The following is a 25,109-nucleotide window of genomic DNA, read 5'->3' on the forward strand; positions in this document are numbered from 1 at the left end:
GCATTGTCCTGAAAATTTTGAGCCTCGGCCTCTGGTACTAAATCAGATGGTTGGTTCCGAGAAGACAATCGGTTACTGTGCCGAGTCTGGTTCTGTTGGACTGAACCACCAGGAGCATCCACCTCATTCCCAAATAATGACCTATTGGTTCTAGAAGTATCTGTAGCTGGCGTAGGACCGAAGGAAAAGGCAGCTGGAGATAAGAAATTGCCTTGGGATCTGGGTGGTTTGGGATAAGCCACCCCCTCCCTATAAGCCTTCAAGTCCCTCTGAAGTTTCCTAATTTTATTAGAATTGATTTTATGCAATTGCTGATCGATGCTGGTGAAAATATGGTCGTAATCGTATCTATATCTGGTAAAGTTAAAATCATGTCTTACAGCCTCATCCAGCACAGTAAGCTCCCCAGACAATACACTGATGGCCTCTTTATATTGTTTACAAATCAAATAAAGTAATTCAAAGCCATGTCTATCGAACAGCAAAAGTAAATCCTTGTGGAAGGCAGAGCCTTCCTCTAATCCTGTAGGATACTGCCAGGATCGGAGCCCCTTGGGAACCACTTTGGACCGCTGGCACTCCTCGAAGTAAGCTACTTCCTCATCTTTATTAATTTGTGGTCAAACATATTTAATTTCTGTGCCAAATCCACTTCCCCTAAAGAGCCTGGATGACTAGGGCTCCCTTCTGATGCTTTGTTGAACAAAAATGGCCGATTAAACCAAATGTTTAAATTAGAACCGTACCTGGCCTTGCAACGAATCACTCATCCCCGTTGCTTCTATTATACTGACTCCATCCGAATTAAATTAATAAAGATGAGGAACAATGGTCACTCATGTTAGTAATGACTAGGTCTAGGATATTGTTGCCCCTGGTGGGGGTGTGGATAAGTTGATCCAGAGCATTGGAGTTTATGAATTCCAGAAAGCATTGAGCTAAGGAGTTGGTACACGAGTAGTTTTCCCAGTTAATGGTGGGGTAGTTGAAGTCGCCCATTATTAGAGTGTTTGGTTGAAGCCTAATATTTTCCAGTACATCAAGAAAAGAGGAGTGAGAATCCTGGGGCATGGTGGGGGATCTGTAGCACGCTACAATTTGGATTGCAGTTTTGCCCAGAGTTAGTTGCACTTGGATAACCTTGGATACTTTATGCTGAGCAACTAGCCTGGAGGTGTGAATATCCTTAATGAATATGGACACACCTCCGCCTTTGGTGTTTCGGTCCAGGTTACATGGCCGAAACGTGTGGTATGAGTTATAGCCTGGTAGTGCAGGGGTGCTCTCTAGAGCCTTGAACCAAGTCTCAGTCACTGCACAGATGTCGATGTTCTCCATTTTAAGGAGTGCCTCAATTGAGTGCATTTTGAGATTTAGACTTCTAGCATTGAGTAGCATTATCCTCAGTTTTTGCTTGCCTGTTCCTGTTACGGTGGTGAATTTGTTATTTGAACCTTGCCTAAAAAAGGCAGTATAGGGGCAGCAAGAGCCTTAGCCAGTATCCGGAATCCCAGGGGCAACAGCTGCAGGCCATCTGTGGCAAAGCATCGTGGTCTGTCGACCATGTCATCCCAAGCAGACAGATACTGGATCCCCCTAGAATGACACCAGAAGCTTAGCCAATTGTTGAAGTCAATCATTTTGTCCTTGTACTGCAGTATCATTCGGGGCAATGGCAGAATGTTACTCAGGGCTAGGGTCATACCTGCCTGGGCTACAAGATCGGAGAGCTCTTCCATGTCTCTTTTCAAGTAGTCCAGGGAGGTACGTCTCAGGTCATTCACACCAACATGGACAATTACAGAGTCATATTTTTACTTGTTGTGGAGTGATCTGAATGCATGGGTTATGTGGTGGATCCTGGCACCTGACAGGCAGCTGACATTAACCTTCTCCTTGTTTAGCTTGGTGAGTGGAACATCAGTGTGCCTGACTATAGAGTCACCTATGACTAGTGTGTTGGGTATGTTGTTTTGCCTTATTGGCTGTGGTTGAGTGGCACACTGAGTCTGTGGGCTGTGTGTCATTTGGGTTGTGTTGGGGGATGGAGGTTGCTTGCGTTTCTACTTTGGACATCTCTGCTGCTTAGACAGATTATTATTGAAAGCCTCCGCGAATGTTTTTGTGTTACTATGTGTGGATTTTGGTGGTGTAGATTTAGTGAGACTATGTGATGAGTGTGGTGTGATGCAAATGTTTACCTTCTCCTCATGAATGTCAAGTTCAGTCTTGGTTGGAGAGAGCTTTACCTCCAGTTTGGCTAGATAAGTGCATCTCTCACAGGTTGTAGTGTTGGGTGGTAGGAGGAGAGGTTTGTCTGTGTACATGAGGCAGTTTCTACATTGCCTCAAGATGCCCAGATTCATCAGCTAGACAGGAGAGAACACTGGGAGCTGACCCTTGGACATGCCTGAATAAAAAACTATTTTCCGCTAGATAAGTGAGGAAAGTGAGTATAAGAGCTGTTTTTCTCTAAGCAAGTGAGAAAAGTAAGTACAAAAACTGTTTTCCTCTAGGTAATGAGGAAGATTGAGTGCTATAGTAATTAGTAGCTTATTTAGTGCTTACAAGTTCTGAACAAGTGCTGAGCATGAATAAGCAAATTTAAGTGCTAAAACTAAGAATCTGTATCTGCACTAGACGAGTTACAGGACATAAACAAGTGCAAATGTAGGCTTTCAAATCAGAAAGTTGAGAGAGATGGAAGAGATTGCCCAAACGGCCAATAACTACAATTTCTGGGCCAGAACCACTCTTTATGTGGTAGACAGGTTACCTAGTGCTTACCACTCCCACTGATAATGTCGAAGGCTTGTCTGAGAAGTGGCTGAAGTCAGATCCAAGGTCTGATCCCAAAATCCAAGGGCTGAGATGGGATGAAAACAGACAACACAGATGTGTGATTATAATGAGTATATAATTTAATTTCCACAGTTGAAGTATAGATTAATATTCTTAATTTATGCTGCAGACATGCAAATTTGTGTCAAAGAAAGGAAGATAAATGGAAACCATGAAAATGATAGATCTGAAGTAGTTAACTTCATTTTATCTTCAACCTGTGGGTATTCAGATCCATATCGGATCCGAGCTGGCAACTTTACAAGCATCTGCTCCAAGCTCCTCCCCCTGACCCTTAACACACCACCATCTACTGCCTTCCCTCCGATCTCGTTTGCTGCTTCATGCATCAGCATTGTGATGTCCACAGCTCTGAGATTTCAGTGGTACTGTAAGTGCTTTTTGGGGTTGTTCTAGTGAGTTTTCTCAGTTAGTTTCCCTTTTCCTCCCCCTACACTAGTTCGTTATTTGTTTTTGTTCAAAAAAAAAAAGTATATATTTATCGTGAGGTAGTTCTGTGTAGGCCTTCCCTTCCTTAATAGTGTGTACGTGGTTAGGTAGTTTGTTTGGATGACTTGGTGTGGTTTGTTTGTCGCTTTGTGGGATGTCTGAACAACCTAAATACACCTTTAAAAAATGCACAGAGTGTGGCCATAAGCTTTCACCAGCGGATGGCCACACTCTGTGTGTTGTTTGCTTGGGCATTGCACATTGGTCCGTCCAGTGCAGCATTTGTGCAGGGTTCAATCCTAGGGCCCTTAGAGACAGAAAGGCCAAACTTGTGGTGAAAGGCCTGCTTCCAGCATCGTCCTTGGACTCGTCAACAGTCTCGGCCTTGGCTTCTTCTACTACAACTCCCTCCCACCAACCCCTCCCCTCAGGCTGGGACTCACCCACCCGCTAGACCTGCTAAAGGGGTTGTTGCCAAAGGGAGAGACAACAAAAAGGACAGACACAAGGATGCAGAGAGAGGGAGAGACAAGGAGAAGAAAGGGGATAGAGGTCTCCAGATCGGGAGTCCTTCCCTAGCCCGCCTTCTAAGGTTTTAAGACCTGTTTCTCCTCGGCTCCACTCCCCCAGATTTTCCCTGGAGCCGACGGAACCAAGGCCTTCTTCTAGATCCTCTCAGCGACCAGCCAGATCCGAGTCGGTCGCTTCTTCGCGCTCGACTCGGAGTCTTTCTGAAATGGATGTAGACAGGATGATGAGATTCATTCGGACCCAAATCCAGATGGGAGTCTTGCCAGGCCCCTCTCCCTCTGGAGGGGGGACCTCCATGCCATTCTTCCACCTGATTTCTCCTTCCTCGATCTGGCCTTCGATTTCGGGGTACATGGATCTCAGGATCTTTGAAGCTGGGAATTTCTCGCAGATGGTTCCTCCAACCACGACTCCGGCAGTTACCTTGAGTTCCTCAGATCCAACTAGCTCGGATCTGAGCGGCGCTCGGGGCCGAGGATGGGGAGTTGGACCCGAGGGGATGGATGTGTCTTTGGCTCCGACCCTGTCGGATCCAAGCCATTCCTTAGGAGTTTCAGCTACCCTAGCCTCGGCTCCGATCCTCACGGCGGACCCAGGGAGAGCTTCCTCCTTGTTGGGCTCTAAAGAGGTGCACTCTCTCTCGGCATTAGACGTGGTGGAGAGGGTTCTCTCCCAAGGATCGAGACCCCAGCCTCTTCCCTTGGATTCCGGCCAGACTCCCTCAGATTCGGTTGCGACTTCCTTCATCTTGTCTCAGGGACAGCCCGTGCTAGAGGAACCCCAGGCAGTTCCACTGGAGGAACCCCCCCCCCCCGTGGCTCACGAGCCCTCTTCAGAGAGTCCCACTGAGGAGGGGCATCATACATACATGTGCAAAAGGAGGCACTTGGACTCCCCTGAGTCCATTACTGAAGACACTGATTTAGATGAAGGAGAAGGTTCCCCCAGGTCACCTCCCGAGGATGTCTCCTTTGGAGACATCATGGAGATCCTACGCCAGAAGTGAGGTTGGTCAGCCCCAAAACCTTCTATGGATGAATCAGTGTTCTTGGGGGCTTTCGGCATGGGCCCATGTACTTCCTGGGTGTCCCAGCCGGCGGATCCTTTAGTGGATCTTATCACCACGTGGGCATGGAAGCAGCCTGACACCATAGAGCCGATACCTAAGCACCCAGACAAAATTCTCTCTCCACCCTCTGACAGACAGGCATGGTATAAAGGATCCCCCAAGGATGCTATGGTGGTTGCAGCAGCCACCAAGAGGGAACTGGCTCAAGAGAGTTCCTCGGTCCACCCTCCAGATAAGGAATCCAGGACGGTGGATCGATTTGTGAAGCGAGTGTACTCTTAAGTGACTTTTTCCATCCGAGTGCTGAACTACTTCACACGCATCATATGACTGCAGAGAGACCTAGTCACAGAGTTAGCTGTGTCACCCCCAGAGTCTGTGTTGCAGGAGGACAAGCATCTGTTCTCCATGAAGATGTCTACTCTGAAATCAGTGTCAAACACGTCCATGCGCTTCCTTTCTCATGCTATGAAAGGAGCAGCTAGGGTGGCTGGGACTGGCGTTGCTATGAGGCGACATGCTTGGCTCAGACAGTGTCAGTTTGCAGACTCCTTCAAGGCATCTTTTACGAATGCTCCCTTTGATGGTTCTTCTCTCTTTGGGAAGACCATCCGTGACACCCTTGCCCAGAGTGAGAAAGACGGGAAGACTTTGTCTATCATCGGAATCTGCTCCTCTAGCCCTCAAAGATCCTTTTCCCGGAATCAGAGAGGGCAAAAGAAGATGTGGTTCTGGAAATCGCAGATTTCCCGGGACTTTCCGGACAACTGGTCACCTATAGGCAGAGGGGGACATGACAGATGCCACCCCAGAGGCAGAGGGGTTCAGAGGAACTTTGGGTCTAGGGAGCCCTTCTCGGACAGGCCTGCGCAGCAGCCCTGAGGGGTTGCCCAACTGTCCTACTCTGGAGGCAGTCTGGGGAAGATGATCATTGCACCCATCTGCATGGGAGTTCATAACTGCAGATCGTTGGGTGCTTCGAATAATATCCAGAGGTTACACCATCCCGTTTGTTGCCCCTCCAATCCAACCAAAGCACCTCCCAGATGTCCCACCCGCTCAAAGGGTGCTAAAGTGCTAGAGGTTTCCAAGCTGCTTCAAAAACGAGCCATCAAACCGGTCCCCCCCCGATCAGTCCGGGTCAAGCGTTTACTCCAGGTTCTTTTTAGTGCTAAAAAGGACGGGGGACCTCAGACCCATTTTGGACCTGTCAACCTTAAACCTGGCTGTCACCATACAGAAATTCCGGATGGTCACCCTGCAGTCCATTCTACCTTATCTTCGAGAAAGCGACTGGATGTGCTTGATAGATCGCCAGGACGCTTACTACCATATCAAGGTACACAGAAGCTCCAGGAGATTCTTCGCTTTCGGCTGGGAGCCAGTCATTTCCAGTTCCAAGCCCTACCCTTCGGTCTCACCATAGCCCCCAGGGTGTTCACCAAGGTAATGGCAGTTGTAGTGGCTCACCTGAGGCATCGGGGGATTCAGGTATTCCTTTACCTAGACAATTGGCTCCTCGCTGCTTCCACCAAGCGTCTTCTTTGCCAAGTCAGAGACTTCTTCCTGCATCTTGCAGCCCCTACTGTCAATGTTCCCAAGTCACTCTTGAATCCGGTACAGATCTTGGACTTTATCGGGGCATGGCTGGACACCCTTAGCCTAAGGACTCCTGTATCACTGATTCTTGGCCCCAGGTTACCGAAGGTAGCGGATGTTCTCAGAGCATTGGGCTGTATGGCTGCCTCAATTTCTGTCCTCCCCTGCGTGCGTGTTCTACAATGGACTGTAGCCGTACACTGGTCTTGGCTGGATCTCCCCATGGAATACCCAATTCACATCAGCAAATCCTGCAGGGCTTCACTTCTTTGGTGGGTCCAGTCTCTGGGACGCTCCTTTGTTCCATCCACAGTCCAAGCAACAGTGACCACAGACGCCTCCCAGCTTGGGTGGGGGGGCATTATCTGGGGAGGACGTTCCAAGGCACATGGTCCCAGATCGAGACCAGATTACACATCAGTGTACTGGAGATGAGAGCAATGCTTTTAGCGTTGCAGGCCTTCCATACTGTTCTTCTTCTGGGAACTATTACACTTCAGTCAGACAACGTCTGTTGTCTGGTACATCAACAAACAGGGAGGAACCAGATCTTACCCTCTGTGTCACGAGGCCATGAGTGTTTGGGAGTGGGCGATCTCCACCAGTCTGTTTCTGATTGCAACGCACATCCCAGGACGCTCCAACATTTTAGCGGACAAATTGAGTCTGGCTATTCTGATGCCGTACGAGTGGTCTCTGAAGCAGTCAGTAGTGGAGGAGATCTTCCTTGCGTGGGGACAGCCTTGCTGTGATTTCTTCACATCTCCTTCCAACGCGAAGTGCATTGAGTTCTTTGCTCTGATTCTCTCACCAGCAGACCTCCCCCCAGAGATGGTCTAGTCCATGCTTGGCCTCCTGGGCTTCTGTACACTTATCCCCCATTACCACTCATTCTGCAGTTTCTTCAGAAGGCTTGTCATCTGGGGTGCAAGGTGATCCTCAATGCCCTGTTCTAGCCTCGTCAGGTTTGGTTCCCCTTCCTCTGGTCTCATGTTCGAGCTCCTCCTTGGATTCTAGATCCCTGCCCAGATCTCATTTCTCATCCTTCGGGCACCTGTCCGTCCTACCTGGACACCCTCAAGCTGACAACTTGGTTGCTCCAGTTCCCTTAATTGCCAGGACTCCCGGTCTTTCGTCTTCAGTGAAAACTATTCTAGTGGAGGCTCATAAGTCTTCCACTAGGAAGATTTACCGCAGTAAATGGAAACTATTTTCTATTTGGGCATCTCAGAGAAAGCTGGATCCTTTTACGGCCCCTATATCCACAGTACTGGATTATTTAGCCAGCATTTTTCAACAAGGGGCCATTTCTTCCACTGTGAAAGTGCAACTGGCAGCTATTTCAAATTTTCATGTCGGTGAGAACATGAATGCCCTGGCCTCTTCTAGATTGTGTAAGGTTTTTCTTAAAGGCACTTTTCTTTTGCATCCTCCAGTTAAGAATCCTTTCCCTCCTTGGGATCTTACTTTGATTCTTCAGGCCTTAGTTGCTCCCCCCTTTGAACCTGCAGCTTCAGCGGATTTAAAGTTTCTATCCTGGAAGACAGCCTTCCTAGTGGCTATTACTTCGGGTAGGAGGGTTTCTGAGCTTCAGGCCTTGTCTGCCGTGCCCCCTTACTTGATCATCCATAAGGACAGGGTTTCTCTCCGCACAAACCCTTCTTTCTTACCAAAAGTGGCTTTTGAATCAAACATCAGTCAAACAATTAACCTGCCTGTATTCTTCCCAAATTTTCAGAACAAAGGTGGATGTAAACTGCATTTGCTAGATGTTCATAGACAACTTTATTTTTATTTACACAGAACAAAGCCCTTCCGTAAGTCTGACCAGTTATTTGTGTCCTTTTCTAAGCCCTTTTTGGGTAAGGCTATCGCCAAAGTTTCTTTAGCTAGATGGATTATGCTATGTATTTTGCAAATTTACAAAGACAGAGATTTGTCTCCACCTGGTCCGATTAAAGCTCATTCTACCAGATCTATGGCGACGTCTGCTGCTTTCTGGTCTAGGATGTCATTGGATGACATTTGTGCGGCAGCAACTTCGGGTAAGTCACGTACCTTCATTTCTCATTATAAGTTGGATTTAATCTCCAGAGGGAGAGCATCCTTCGTCTCTGCGGTGCTTAGGAATATCCTTCCATGGGGGCCTCCCAGGGGCTTGAGTAGCTGGGGACTCTGTCCTACAGGTTGAAGATAAAATGAAGTTAACTACTTCAGATAAAGAAGTTATGTACTCACCATAACATTCCATAATGTTCCATCTGAGTAGTTATACTTCATTTTTCTGCAACTGTCCACCCTCCTTCCCCCGAACCTTCTCATGTTATGATCATGTATGGTTTCTTCTAGTTTTTTATTGCTGGTTAGTTTGGTTTGCAGCAAACTCGATCTGAGGGAAGATAGTAGATGGTGGTGTGTTATGGGTAAGGGGGAGTAGCTTGGAGCTCGTAGCAGATGCTTGTAAAGTTGCTGGCCCGGATCCGATATGGATCCGAATACCCACAAGTTGCAGAAAAATGAAGTATAACTACTCAGATGGAACATTATGGTGCGTACTGTGACGGTTGGGGAGAGATGGGCGAAGGCTGCCAGCCTAGTCAAATAGAATTTGATATATAATTCTGGCATTTGTAAATAAATGTAAAATACAGGCATGTTTTCTTGAATGTAAAATTGTACTGTGAAATGTTGAACTGCAAAATGTGACAACATTGCACTCTACTGGCCCAGTGAAGCATGTTGTGACCCTTTCATGTTAGAATTCGGCTCCAGTGCATCTGGATGAAAGTTTCATGCCCATTGTTTTAAGGCTAAAGTTTATGACCAGAATTTACATGTAGATGGTGCTTTACTGCTCTGGTTTCTGTTAGAATATACATGTGAAATGTCTTCTATTGTTGTAAGATTCTGAGCAGGTGTTAGATTGCTAAATAATGCAGTTTGTCTGCCTAGGAAAACCTAGGTGTCAATATGATGTAATGCTGATGATGTTTGCTAGTAATGTTTAAATACTATTTCTCACAGTAGACTAAAAAGCATTTTGATTTTGGATATCTAACTCAGCACTCTGCCTAAGCTCACATGTAAGTTTTAGCACTTCGATTTCTTGTAGGAATAGTTAAAGCTAGTAAAGATTAATTAGGTATTTGTCTTTGAAATCAGACCTGCCCTACTGTTTTATTTTAAGTTTCTGTGTGATCTCTGAACTCTTAGATATCTCTGTGGTGTAGTAGTTTTTTCTTGTGTTTTAATTATTTATTATTAAATATTTTTAAAACCTTCTACCTGTGGCTGGTTTGTGTAGAGATAAGCTCTAGAGTACATTGCATATTTATAGAGGTTATTGTAATAGGCCACTCTAAAGTAAGCCTTTACTGTTAGTCATACTACCATTGGATTATAATATTGCACAGTTATAATTGGACACCTTTTTAAGGGCCTTTTAGTAGCTGATATTATTAGCTGGGTGGTGGCAGTAATTACTACCGTATGGTCTGGGTGAAGGGGCACAGCTGGAGAATCTGTGTCAGCCTTTCCCAGGAGCGTCTGTCAAGTTGTATAAATACTTATCTCAAAGTGTGTGTGTGTTGTGTCAGCTACTTGGCAGGGACACGAAGCACTGGTTGGACAGAGAAGGGTACTGGAGGTTCTAACTTGCCCAGCTAGGCTGAGACCTGGAACCTATAGCTGTGCCAGTGGGGAGTCTTATTGGGGACCTGGTGAGCAAAGGAGCAACCAGCCCCAGACTAACTGTGATCTCTGTGTGCACTTAAGAGAAATTGTACTTTACTTTGTGTATTAGCTGTCCTTTCCTCTCTTCTATGAGACAACCTCCCTGGTGTTAGTGGTGAGGATTGAGACTCCTTGATTGCTGGGCCAGGGCACGGTCGTCACAAGTACATAAATTATTTTTTTCCTGTATTTAAAAAGAGCTTTTTTTTTCATAAATAAACTATTATCTGTTTTTTTTTCTTTCCATCAACAAGACCAGCAAGGGAGACTGAGACTACAGTTTTTGGCAGTTAATCAGGAAATGACTGAAGAATTTTTTCCTCAAAAGTGCTTGCATGCGTCCTTGTCAGGAGGAGTTATTTAGACTGTCATAACAGATGGTTTGTGTTTTTTTTACTGAGCCCTAGATTCCCAGTAGGCACCCATTTTGCAAAGAAAAAGAGGAACATGCAATGGGCTGTTCATGTTGGTCAGCCCTCAGTTTCACAAGGGACATTGCCAGCAAGCAGCCTTGCCCCTTTCCCTCAGGCATTGGGAATTGTTTCCCCAGTCTCTTCTAGAGAAACTGTACTTTCCTGTGTGCTCCTTACATGGCTTATACTCTCTCCACACTTCTGGAAGAAGCAAGTGGGCCGCACCCCTTTAAAATCTCTCTCTTCGTATCTGGCTTCCCCTGTGCCAGGACCACTAAAGGAACCCTGGTTGCCCAGGCTGCAATAAATGCTCCATTCCTCTGCCCCATAGAACCTTACTTAGTAATTGATACTTTCTTACCGTGTCAGTTAATTTATGAGGGAATCCCCTTTGTTGGATAACAGATGTCTCCTCACTATGTCACTGTGTGTGGATGGCCTCTTCCTCCACCAGTTACTGTTGGAGTTCCCTATAAACCAAGCTTGTTTGTATTTATATATCACTATCACTTGTAAAGACCAAAGGTGTGAGACCTCCGTTTTATTTTTTTCCATGTTCTCTCGTTGTTTGGGAGCAAAGTGGTGGTCTTAGGGTTAGGCACATTTGTAGAACTTAATTTTATAAGATCTGCCAACATGTAGATCAAACTACAATAAGTGCTGGAGTTTGAGATAAAAATTAAATTGAAAGAGAGGCTGAACTCATTCTTGGTCCTCATAGATCACCTGATGTGGTAAGAACATTTCAGTTATTTCCATTGATATAATCTGATTGGTAAGAGTCCATCAAAAATGCACTGTTGCAAAATGATTATATTTTGGTTGATTATTTTGCTGCTTTTAATTGCAGGATTGTGTGTTGTAGCTTTTACTTTGTAATTTATAGTTGCTTGCAGTTCATTTTTCTTTTTCATCCAATAATCGTTGAAGTTACTGTAGTTATTTCACCTTTTGTAGATAAAGTACTATATTTGTCTTGTGATGCTCTTTGTTTCAGGTTTTTAATACTCTTAATATTAGCTATATCGTCTTCGTGAGAAAATATTCCTTGATATATCACATAATCCATTTTCTGTTATTCTTGTATTTTAGTGAAGTTATTTAATTTGACTGGCCTGATGGTGCAGAGGCATATGGTGTCTGTCAGTGCCACTAGTGACCTGAATTCATGAATGGGCTCTGGCTGCTAGTAGGCCTGGCCGGGGGGGGGGGGTGGTGATGAAGAGGCAAACGGCATCCCTTCTATCCTGTGGGAGTAGAGGTTAAGGATCCCACACTCTGTGAAATCTGAGAGAAACCTGGTGCCTCGCTGATCATTTCAGGGTAAAACAGGGGTCAGCAGTGACATCTTGACCTCATTGCACTAGCCATACCCGCAGTTAGGGAACATGACCAACCACCATAAGTATGATGGCTCCAGGCTTAATGTTTACAACTCCATTATGATCCTTCCCTTCCTGGTGCTAAATTCTAAGTTACCATGAGGTCAATTTATGAAGGAGTCAATAGGCTCACCTAGCAAAGGGCCATGTACCGAGGTACCAGGAAAGGCGCTAGTAGAGGATCTGGAGTGGAGCAAGTGTGGAAGTCAATGAGAAACAGTTGGAGACAGAGTAGGGTAGGGTGCGGAAAGCAAAGGGATTATATAATATTTGAGGAAATTTCTAGCAACACTTACACTTGTCTTTGATTAATCTTTTCCCTTTCTTTTAATTTTAGATCATCCAATAATGATGGGTTTTGAACCTCTTGTTAACCAGAGGCTTTTACCTCCAACTTTTCCACGATATGCAAAAATAATAAAAAGAGAAGATATGGTCAACTATTTTTCAAAGCTTATTGAAAGAATTAAATCTGTGTGTGAAGTAGTCAATTTAACAAACTTGCATAGTATTTTGGTAAGTTTGATTCATTTATGTCTGTCATAATTTCGGAGAATGAAAAAGAAAGTTAAAAAGTAGCTCACAAATTTCTAGTAACTAAAATCAAATTTAAATACATTTCCCATATTGTACATGTTTAAAACAGTTTTTTTTTGTATCGATTTCCATTGCAAGTACATTATATAAAAGGTGAATTTATATCTTTCTTTTGTCTCACAATAATAGCTGCTATGGCATGATCACATCTAGTGTTGTGATGCCAGCAGATGGTAATAGAAAATTATGGTATGTGGTAAAGAATAAATCAGGCAAGCAGACGAATCCATAGGAAATATTAATAAAAATAATATTTCTTGAAAATTTATATTACTCTAAGAATAACAGTATGTAGAGTTTACATAAAATAGGATTGGGCTTATTTTTTTTCATTGTTGACCCCCTTTTTTTTCCTGTCTTCTAATGTGTACATGCATGGCTACATTTCTGTTCATAAATTGATTCCTCCATAGTCTTAACCTTTCTGATAAATTTGCATTGCGTGTTTTGTTCCAGCCTTATTATTTTTTAACATCGTTGTTAAATTACATTTTAATCACAAACCGTGTATACATACGTTAACAGAAACAAAAAATGCAATAGCAGCTGCCATTATCAAACAGTACTCGTGTTTTCTTTTTAATAATTTTCATTCACTCCAACATTATATAAGTTGCTAATTTCCTGGCTCCCCTTAACTCTCATGCCTCCCCTGCTGAATATTATTCTGCATATGTTGTTCCCACAAATTCCATTTATTTCATAGGTGGGTACTAGGCTATCGGCCCTGGGGCCTATACAAGCCCAACCAAAAAGGTATCGTGGCTTTTGCCACCCAAGAAAATTATTTTCCTGTGCCACTGTTGAGCAGATCCACAGAGGTGATCCCCGGAGTGAATTTTTTATTTCACATCCAATCATCAAGATTTTTCAAGATTTGTGTGAAATAATCTGCTCCTTCCCTATTCTAAGGATTCTTGTAGCAAGGGTGCAAAGGGGGTAGCTGCTCCAGTTACAAGGTGTTAGGGAGCACAATCTGGAAATGCAGTTTCTGCATTCTTTTTTCTGTACAGGCATTTCTGAATGCTGGTACAGAACGGCACTTCAGAACCTCGTGCGTGCTAAGCTGTGGCAATCTTTTGTTACTGTTTTAAAAAAAAAAGTAGAAGTTATGGTGGTAGATTAGTCAGCTATGACTTTGGATCCCTCCTACAGTTTTTTCCTCCTTCACAATATTCAGTACTTATTTTGATTTCCACTTTGCTTTTCTGGCAACTAATAACATTGAACTTATTAAAGGCTTAATATATCTAGACTGTTCAAATCTTAGTTACAACCATTTGTTCCTCCGAGATTTCTGTAAGAGTAATTTGTAGATAACTTCTAAAAATCTTCCAGCTCATTACATTCCCAAAACCATAACTGTTTCCAGTTATCGCCTTGTTCCCCATCAGACCTCCTTGCCCTCTACCTGAGGAAATATCCTCTGAAGTCTACTTGGAGTATAAAAATACCTATACAAACATTTCCAAGCAAAGATCCTAAACCTTTTGATTTTGTTGCATATTTGGGAGCTTTGTAACTTTCTTCTCATTGTTCATTTGTAAATTGCCTTTTTAGTGTCTTACAAATTTATTCTAACCTTCTCTGGTTGACTCATAGTTATTATCCCTTTTTTAATAACAATTCCTGTTCTAGACTCAACGTCTAGCAAAGCTGGTCTTTTACTTGGCACTCCCTTATCAATTTTTTTTTAATTGTATTTTATTACCAATCCCTGATAGGGAGGATAGTCTCTAATCTGCAGTCCAAACCAAATGTCTAATTAGCCTAATTGCACCTTTCCATTCCGAGATATTTCTCTGCTAATTTCCTCTATTACATTCCAGACCCTTCTTGCCTGTTTTCTGTTCCCCTAGTTGCAGATGTACCTGTTGGTAAACATCTTTTTCTGTTAATTACAAGTTAGATATTAGAATACTTTCCGCTATTTTATAAATATTATTTTCTGCATATTTGTTATTTTTACTTAAGGCTTGCATCCAAAATCCTTGTCCCTCTTTGTTTTCAGCTCCCCACATTTTATTATTGTTCTTTACCACTTTGATTTATAGCCTTCTACTTGAGTTATGTATACGCACCTTAACCATGTAGCTTTAAAGTACTTCTTTATATCAGGTGACCCCAATCATGAGTTTCCAGTTTCAGTTTTTCTGTTTTCTTTTGTTGTGCCCCACATATCCTTACTTGCCTTAACAGAATCTGTTTTACTCCATGCATCTAAATACTTCATTTTATCATGACCGCATAAAAATGAGCAGTGCTGAACCAATTCAAGCTTGGGTATATAGTTACCACTATAGCCTTTGTTTAATCTTCTTTTATTTTATATACTACAGAGACTTTAAACTGTCAAAATGTTGTACACCACTGCTCTGTTCTTTTCTGTTTTTATCAAATTTAAAAGCACATCATCTTCAGATAAAGCAAAGGCTGTAAATGTAAAGCAGATAATGGAGGGAAGGGGACATCCTTGCCTCATTACTCTGTTCAAATATGGCTTGTCAGAGAGGAATCTTCCTGCAGTAATTCTTGCCTCTAACCCTTCATATATCCTTATCAACCATATCATTCTCTTAGGAAATGCAGTTACTATTTTACCTTCTTTATACAATCCCAACTAATTATCAAATGCTTCATCTAAATCTCCATTCAGAATTTCTATCTCCAGGTCTCTAAAAATCCTTGATCATCTTAATATCACTGTTGAAAATGTCACTTCATTCAAATACCTGGGGATTTGGTTTGACCCTTTCTTAAATTTTCAACTCCACCTGGACTGCACACACACACGCAAAAAAATCAAACTCTTTTCTATTCTCGGCTAATAGGATCTCCCCTTTTCTATCCAGATCTGCTAGAAATGCCATAGGGAAAGGTATCTTACTTGATCAGTTAGAATACTGTCTTCTGCTAATTGTTGCAGCTTCTGGTATAGTAAGTGGAACTTTTGATAGTGTGTGAGAGTAGTTGTTTGTGATAGCCCTTCCTCCCCTTCATCTTGTCGTCGGTTTGTTTTAAAAAAAAAAAAAGTGAGTAGTTAGAAAGTTTGTGTTTCTTTCTTGAAGTAGAGTAGGCCTAGCCAATCCCTGAGTATGTGTGTGTCTAGTCTAGCGTTTGGCTCATTGGAGTGTGTTATGGCTGACCAGCCTAAATCAATGTTCAATAAATGCACAGAGTGTGGCCACAAGCTTTCACTGGCTGATGGCCACACTGTGTGTGTTATTTGCCTTGGCGTTCCCCATCTTAGTTTGCCATGTGCTGTGTGTGCAGGGTTCAATCCCAGAGCCCTTAAAGAGAGGAAGGAGAAACTGGTAGCCAAGGACCTGCTACCAATTTCTGCCTTAGAGACGACGGCCTCGACATCGGCTCCTGTAGCCGACCAACCCCCCCTCCGGCTGGGACTCAACCTCCCTCTAAGCCTGCTGAGGTGGGGATAAAAGCTACAAATAAGGACAAAAAAGAGAGAGAGAGAAAAGGGTAGAGAGGCACCGCATGCGATCTCCTGAGTGGGAGCTTTTTCCCAGTCCACCTGTGAAAGTTGTTAGGACCACTTCTCCCCGGCTCCATTCCCCGAGGTTCTCCCCAGAGCCGATGGAACCCTTGGATCGGAGGCCTTCTTTGTGGTCGTCTCACAGGGCCAGATCCGAGTCGGTCGCCTCCTCATGGTCAATTCGGGAGTTTGTCGGAGCTTGACGTGGACAGGATGATGCGGAGATTCATTCGGACCCAAATCCAAATGGCAGTCTTGCCAGGCCCCTCTCCAGCCAGAGAGGGGACCTCTATGCCCTTCTGCCATCCCATCTCTCCTTCCCCGATCCGACCATCGGTCTCTGGGTTTATGGATCCGAGCATCCTCGGAGCTGGGGGTTCGGCGCCGACAGTTCCTTCAACCTCGACGCTGGCCATTACCTTGAGTTCCACGGATCAGACTTGTTCGGATCCGAGCAACTCTCTGGGCCGAGAACAGGGAGCCGGATCCGAGGGAACAGAGACTTTGTCGGATCTGAGCCATCCCTTCGGAACCCTGGCTACCTTGGCCTCTGCCCCGATCCTCATGACGGAGCCGGGGAGAGCTTCTTCCTTGCTGGTTGCCAAGGAGGTGCGCTCTCCTTCGGCCTTCAACGTGGTGGAGAGGGTTCCCTCCCAGGGATTGGGACCCCAGGCCATTGCCTTGGACTCCGCCCAGGCTGCCTTGGATTTGGTCACAACTTCGATCAGCTTGTCCCAGGGACAGCCCGTGCCAGAGGACCCCCAAGTGGATCCCATCGTGAAACCCCCCATGACTTATGAGCCCTCTTCAGAGAGTCCCGCTGAGGAAGTCCCACATAAGCATTCGTGTAAGAGGAGGCACATGGACTCCCCCCGAGTCCCTCACAGAAGATGCTGACTTGGATGAAGGTGAGGGTTCCCCCAGGTCACCTCCCGAGGATGTCTCCTTTGGAGACATCATGGAAAACCTCCACCAGAGGGGAGGTTGGTCAGCCCCAAAACCCTCAATGGGCAAGTCAGTATTCTTGGAGGCCTTTGGCACGGGCCCATCTACGTCCTGGGTGTCCCCTCCTGCAGATCCATTAGTGGATCTTATCACCACGTGGGCATGGAAGGAGCCTGACACCATAGAGCCAATACTCAAATGCCCAGACAGAATCCTTTCTCCTCCCACAGACAGACAGGCTTGGTACAAAGGATTACCTGTGGATGCTATGGTGGTGGTGGCTGCCACCAAGAGAGAACTGGCTTAGGAAAGTTCTTCGGTTCACCCTACGGACAAAGAGTCTAGGGAAGTGGATTGCTTTGGGAAGCGAGTTTTTTCTTCAACGACATTTTCCATACGAGCGCTGAATTATTTGGCACATGTTATTCGACTCCAGCGAGACCTGGTCACGGAATTTGCTGTGTCGCTCCCAGAGTTCTTGTCTCCAGAGGACAAGCGGCCGTTCTTGGCGAAAATGTTGACTTCGAAATCTGTTTCTAACGCATCCATACATCTTCTTTCCCATGCCATGAAAGGAGCGGCTAGGGTGGCTGGGACTGCTGTAGCTATGAGGCGGCTCACCTGGCTCCAGACTCTGTCAATTCACGGATCGCTTCAAGGTGTCTTTCACGAATGCTCCCTTTGATGGTTCCTCCCTTTTTGGGAAGACAGTTCGTGACACCTTAGTCCAGAGCGAGAAAGATGGGAAGACTCTGTCTGACGTCGGAGTCCGCTTCTCTACCCCTCAAAGATCCTTTTCTAGGAATCGGAGAGGGCAGAAGAAGATGTGTTTCTGAAAATCTCAGTTTTCCCACAACACTCAGGACAACTCATCCCCCAGAGGCAGACAGGGATAAGACAGACGCCTCCCCAGAGGCAGAGGGGGCCCGAGGAACTTTGGGTCGAGGGTGACCTTCTTGGACCAAACCGAGCTGTAACCCTGAGGGGTTACCCGACTGTCCTACTCTGGAGACAGTCGGGAGAAGATTGTCATTGCACCTAACAGCTTGGGAGTCCATCACAACGGACCATTGGGTGCTCCAGATAATATCCAGATGATATTCCATCCCGTTCATCACCCCACCTATGCAATCAAAGAGCCTCGCGGATGTCCCACCTGCTCAAAGGGAGGCCGCAGCGCACGAAATTTCAAAGCTGCTTTACAATCGGGCCATCAAATCGGTCCCCCCAGATCAGTCTGGATTAAGTCTTTACTCCAGGTTCTTTTTAGTGCCAAAAAAGACGGGGGACCTCAGACCCATATTGGACCTGTCTACCCTGAACCTGTCGGTAGCCAAGCAAAAATTCCGGATGGTCACCTTACAGTCCATCCTACCTTATCTCCGAGGATGCGACTGGATGTGCTTGATAGACCTTCAGGACGCTTACTACCACATCAAGATTTGCAGAAGCTCCAGGAGATTTCTTCGCTTCCGGCTGGGAGCCAATCATTTCCAGTTCAGAGCCCTACCCTTTGGTCTCACCACAGCCCCCAGGGTGTTTACCAAGGTTATGGCAGTAGTAGTGGCTCCTGTGAGGCTTCAGGGAATTCAGGTGTTTCCTTACCTAGATGATTGGCTCCTCGCTGCTACCAACAAGTGTCTACTTTGCATGGCCAGAGACTCCTTCATGCATCTTTGCAGTCAATCTAAGGATCACCATCAACATCTCCAAGTCCTGACTAAATCTGACACAGACCTTGAAATTCATAGGGACACGGTTGGACACTCTAGTATTACAAGTTTTTCTCACTCAGGACAGGATCCAGAACCTACGGGCCCATCTGTAAGTGATCTTCAGCCCCAGGACACTGATAGCGAGGGACATTCTCCGTGCCCAAGGCTCCATGGCAGCAGCAATTTCATTTCTACCATGTGTGCACCTTCACATGAGGGTGCTTCAGTGGACCTTGGCAGTTCAGTGTCTTGGTTAGACCTCCCCATGGACTACCCCATATGGATCAGCAAAACCTGCAAGACTTCTCTTCTTTGGTGGCTCCAATCACCAGAAATCTTGGTAGGTCACCCATTCTTAACAACCCCAGCCCAAGCCACAGTGACCACGGACGCCTCCCAGCTCGGGTGGGGATGCACTTTTTGGGAAGGACAGTCCAAGGCACGTGGTCCCAAACTGAGACCAGATTGCATATCAGTGTTCTGGAGATGAGGGCAGTGCTTTTAGCGTTGCAAGCCTTTCACACTGTTCTCCCCCCAGGGATGATTACAGTTCAGTCAGAAAACATGTCTGTTGTCTGGTACATAAACAAACAAGGAGGGACCAGCTCTTACCCTCTCTGCCACGAGGCCATGAGTGTGTGGGAGTGGGCAATTTCCACCAGTCGGTTTCTGATTGCAGCGCACATCCCGGGACGCTCCAACATTTTAGTGAACAGATTGAGTTGGGCTATTCTAATGCCATACGAGTGGTCTCTGAAACAGTCAGTAGCGTAGGTGATCTTCCTAGCGTGGGGTCTGCCCTTGCTGTGATCTCTTCGCGTCTCCTTCCAACGTGCAGTGCAGCGAGGTTTTCGCTCTAATCCCCTCCCCAGGGGACTCCCCCAGAGACAATTGAGTCCATGCTTGGCCTCCCGGGTTACTGTATGCCTATCCCCCGCTACCTCTAATTCCAAAGTTTCTTCAGAAAGCATACTGACTGGGGTACAAAGTGATCCTCGTTGCCCCATTCTGGCCTCAAGTGTGGTTCCCCTTCTTCTGGTCTCATGCTCTAACTCCTCCACAGATTCTAGATCCCTGTCTGGATTCTCATATCCCATCCCTCGGGCATCAGTCTGCCCAACCTGGACAGCCTCAAGCTGATGGCTTGGTTGCTCCAGTTCCCCTGATCACTAGGACTTCTGGTTTATCATCTTCGGTAAATAGTATTCTGGTGGCATCCCTCAAAGCTTCCACTAGGAAGGTTTATCGCAGCAAATGGAAATGCTTCTCTATTTGGGCTTCTTAGAGAAACATAGATCCATTTACTGCCCTGGTTCCTGCAGTCTTGGAGTTTTTGTCATATATTTTTCAACAAGGGGCTAGTTCCTCCACAGTGAAAGTACAATTGGCAGCCATATGTAATTTTCATATTGGCAAACATTTGAATGTTCTGGTCTCCTTGAGATTGTGCAAGGCCTTTCTAATAGGTACTTTTCTCTTGTGTCCCCCAGTTAAGAATTCCGTCCCCCCTTGGGACCTTACTCTAATTCTGCAGGCATTTGTGGCACCCCGTTTTGAATCAGCAGCGTCAGTAGACTTAAAATTTCTGTCCTGGAAGACCGCCTTTTTAGTGGCCATTACTTCAGCTAAAAGGGTTTCTGAGATCCAAGCTTTGTCTGCCGTGCCCCCCTACTTGATTTTTAATAAAGACAGGGTTTCGCTTTGCACGAACACTTCTTTCTTACCAAAAGTGGCTTTTGAATCTAACATTAACCAGATGAATAATCTGCCTGTGTTCTTTCCAAATTTCCAGAACAAGGGTGAATATAAGCTGCACTTGCTAGATGTTCATAGACAGCTTCGTTTCTATCTGCACAGGACAAAGCAATTTTGCAAGTGTGACCAATTATTCATGTCCCTTTCTTAGACCCTTTTTGGGCAAGGCCATTTCCAAGGTCTCCTTAGCCAGCCAGGTGTATTACACAATGTATACTGCAAGTCTATAGGGATAAAGGCCTATCCCCACCTGGTCCTATTAAAGCCCATTCCACCAGATCTATGGCAACATCTGCTGCTTTTTGGTCTAGGGTTTCTCTGGATGATATCTGTGCAGCAGCAACCTGGGCAAGGTCACATACATTCATCTCTCATTATAAGTTGGAGTTGATCTCTAGAGGGAGAGCATCTTTTGGCTCTGTGGTGCTCAGGAATATCCTTCCGTGAGGGCCTCTCAGAAGTTTTGGTAGCTGGGGGACTCTGTCCCACAGGTTGCAGATAAATTAAGTTAACTACTTCAGATAAAAAAGTTATGTACTCACCATAACGTTCCATCTGAGTAGATATACTTCATTTTCTGCAACTGTCCCTCCCTACTTCCCCCGAACCTGTACTGGGTTAAACATTATTGAGTTGCTAATAGTTTGGTTAGTGGCAAACTCGATCTGAGGGAAGGTAGGAGAGGTGAGGGATTATGGGTAAGGTGAGGAGTTTGGAGCAGATGCTTCATAAAATGTTGCCGGCTCGGATCCGAATACCCACAGGTTGCGGAAAATGAAGTATAACTACTCAGATGGAATGTTATGGTGAGTACATAACTTCTTTTTATATCCAGTCTAGGCTAGTTGTGTCTTGGGATATAGTATGTAAATTCTGTTTGATTTCCTCCTACTAAATTCACTTATTCTGTACCAGACATTCTCATGTATGTCTTCAGAAATTTGCCCTCCTTTGCTATAGTTCTCTTCTGGGTCCCCTTGATACATCCTCACTTTTGCAAATCAGGTTCCATTCTTCACCAATAAGTAACATTCCCTGCTGAAAGTATTCTATTTCTCCCAATTTTTTTTAGCCCCATTAAACTAGTTTTAGATGGGATATATATGCAAGCCAGTATAATCCTCCTCCCTGCCATTAATCCGTTACTACCATGTATCTACCATTATTGTCTATTTTTCTTACATTAATAATGGAACCCCTCTCGCAAACTGTATTATTACTCCCATTTTCCTTTGTCTCAGATATGCTGATGAATGTCCCTAATGAACTCATTTCTTTGTCAAGTTGACTTGTTCATTTCTATACATATGTGTCTCCTGTAACATTGCTAATTTGCACCCTGTGCTTAGTATAATTCAACAATCTTTGCTTTTTATATATACTTGCAAGGCCATTTACAGTCTGTGTTAATACTGACAAAGCAACCAGTCTGATAAAAAAACTGTAACTTCCACATATTATCAAGGTGAATTAATTTGAATAGATATTTCCAGTTTATATTTCCAATTTGTACCTTACATGTGCACACTGTTTGGTAGGCAGATCGTGTATGTCATTGCTTTTTATCTTTATTTCAGACCGAGTGACATTTCCCAGAGTTTTCACTACAACTACAAACCCTTGAGGAACCAAAAATAGCATATTTTTAACCCTCTGACCGCTTTTAACAACTTTCCAAAAAGGAAGTTTATCTCTACATAGAGTAGTTACACTACACTTACAGCTGTACCTGAAAGTATTACCTATTCTAAAGTTAGGGTTAGCCATACCAAAGAGCATGAGAGAGTCTGTGTTCCCACTTAGATTATTGTCTCTCTCTATTTCTGTTCCCCTCCCAAATGTGAGAAACATCTAACATAGTCTCATTAAACTTTAACCTTTAGGCTTAAGGAAGAAGTTCATAGGTTAGTACTAGGCTAACTGCCCTTGTGCGCCATTTTAAGCCTAGCCAATTATCCCATTTGAAAATCAAACTGTGCACATTTTGTCTGTAAGGTAAACACCTTCACCATCATGCCATCCCCACCCTATAAAAGTAAACTGCTATGGAAATGTTGCGGATTGAACCCAGAGTCATATGTGTAAAGCATAAGCTTAACCACTGAGCTACATCCCCTTGTAGTTGCTAACCTTTAAATAAATTAAATTGTGTATTCTTCTATGCAATACATTAAAGTAATAAGGCTGCTGAGAAGCCATTTACATGCAAAACAGTTCACTTCCCACAGTTTCATATATCATTTATTTTCACTGAACTGCTTGCCAGTTCCCCCTTTATAAATTAATTGTATAGTATCTTGTATATGCCACATAGAGCACACTGTTCAGACCTTCCTTATTAATTGACTGAACCTGCAAACTTATCGTCTTCAATTAAAAACATTTGCTAATGGAAAAAAGAAAACAGCCAGCCAGTAACTTAGCAAATGCAAAAAAGAACCCTTGTAAATTTCAGTAAGAATATTACTGGTCATACATCTCATTATTAGTTGCCTGCACCTGGTCCTTGCTGTAAAAGCAATTACTGATGGAAAAATACACAACTAATAACACTGCAAATGCAAAAAAGAACTACTGCTTTAATTATTTTATTTTCTCTTTTTATTGAAACCTGTTTGCTTAACAAGTATGTAGCTTTTCATCTCCATAAAATGGGAAATTAGTATCTTTTAAGTCTGCAGATAAGGAGATCAGAGCAGTTTTACAACCCCCTAGCAGTACAGGATTATAGTATTATATTAACTTTAATTTGTTTCTTTGCAGCCTTTCTTATCTTTTTGCAGTGTAATGCCTGGACATTGCACTTTAGAAAAAGTATTTTCCTACTTTAGTATAACTAGCAGTCACTGATAAAACAATTCACTTCACATATAAAGTACTTCTTACTGCATACTGTATTGAACTGCTTTACAATATAACATGCAATTTATATCATGACTTTTTTTTATTCATATACTAATCAGAAATACTTTTTACTTGCAGTTATTTCAGTCCCTTCAGTGTCCCCCTATACATTAATGACATAAAGTGGGGCTTATGCTTTAGAGTTCTCCTACCAGTTTAAAAGTCTTTTTAGCCATTTCTTGCAGAACTGAAGTTTCTTTGTCTAAACTATATCTAATAGGAATGATGCTTTATAGTTATTCCATTTATTCACTAATTTAATACTGTTGCTGATTGTCCTCTTCCTGATCATTTCAGCTTCCCAATACCAGTCTCTGGTTCAAGTACTAAGTACTCCCGTTTCTCATAGTCAGTTGGTGGGCTTTGTCTGTTCCTCAAACATTTTCCTTTGGAGTACTAGAAAAGGTTCCATTGGCAAAGTCTCTGTTTTGGCTTTATTGAGAGAATAATGTGTTTTATTTACTTAAAATTGAGGACATTAATCTACACATCCAATTCTTTAAACACAGGACATTATTCTATATACAATGATTAATGGGTTATTTATATTTTACATTGAAGCAGCCAAATGTCACAATATTATGTTAACTTTAACTTGCTCCTTTCCATCCTTTCTTATCTTTTAGTGTAAAACCTGCATATATTCCAACTGAGAAAGAGTACTTTCTTTCTTTATCACTAGCATGTACGCAAGTCATTGATAACCCCAAAGGCATCACATTTAAAGTACCTCTAACTGCATACTGGTACAGTACCACTTTACAAAATAATACACAGTTTATATTATACTGGTTTGTCTCCCAGAGGCTCCCCCGTCTCTGGAATAAACTTCCCATACATGTCAAACACAGTACCTCGCTTCACCCTCTTCAAGAGCAACCTTGATGAGTGGATGGGAAACCACAAATTTGTCCCAGGGGTTCCACCTATGTCCCCCACTGACAGGGGTGACAGGTGCTGGGCCATTAGCCTAGTAACCTCCTATGATCCTGCGGTTGGTATGGAGGAAAACCTATTTGACTTGAAGTCACTTCTTTATTCCATTCAGTGTCCTTCTAAACATTAATGACATAAAATAGGGTTTGTTTTAGTTTTATGAAGAATGAGTTGGCTGCAGTAAATCACGAGGAACTCAAAAAAGCACGTAGAAAACAGAACCCAAAGTTGTAGAAACGCTTACTTTATTTAAGTTTAACAGAATAAAGCTTTTGGTATACACCCTTCTTCAGTATTCAATACCAGTTTTTAAAAACATGTATCATTATGACACAGCCAACCATTGAGAACATACAAGCAATTACTGCTTAAAGAAATATATAAAAAAAGTGTTCATAATAAGATATTTAAAATAATAGAATATTTAATAAAAGCACAGTCATAAAAATACATCTAAACTTACTATTTACAATACTATTTATAATGTATTTGTCTTTCAACCAGAAAAGACTTTATAGTTATCATATTATTTAAACCAGGGGGTTTATCAGCCTCTAATCTGGTTACCCATTTATACTCAGCAATATCCAGTTTGTTAATAATATCACCCCCGCTTATATCTCGATGCAAGACATCTACGACTTTAAACTTAAATTCATGCTTTTCATCATTTTCCATAATATGCTTTGCTAGTGCATTCATTGCCACTTTTCTTCTGATGTCTGATTTGTGTTCAACTATACGGTC

General features: G+C 43.7%; 1 protein-coding gene across 1 annotated transcript in view; it reads left to right on the forward strand.

The window, feature by feature from the left end:
- Window positions 1-25,109, forward strand: part of NAA35 (N-alpha-acetyltransferase 35, NatC auxiliary subunit) — a gene marked incomplete in the record, with an annotated part of 1,521,359 nt that overhangs the window by 836,467 nt on the left and 659,783 nt on the right. Inside the window, 1 exon segment of the mRNA XM_044060897.1 lies at window positions 12,355-12,533. Within this exon segment, the coding sequence (XP_043916832.1) occupies window positions 12,355-12,533 (179 nt within the window).

This window comes from Protopterus annectens, chromosome 2.part0, assembly GCF_019279795.1.
Source record: "Protopterus annectens isolate FY-2018-M chromosome 2.part0, PAN1.0, whole genome shotgun sequence".
In the NCBI taxonomy this organism is placed as follows: Eukaryota; Metazoa; Chordata; order Ceratodontiformes; family Protopteridae; genus Protopterus; species Protopterus annectens.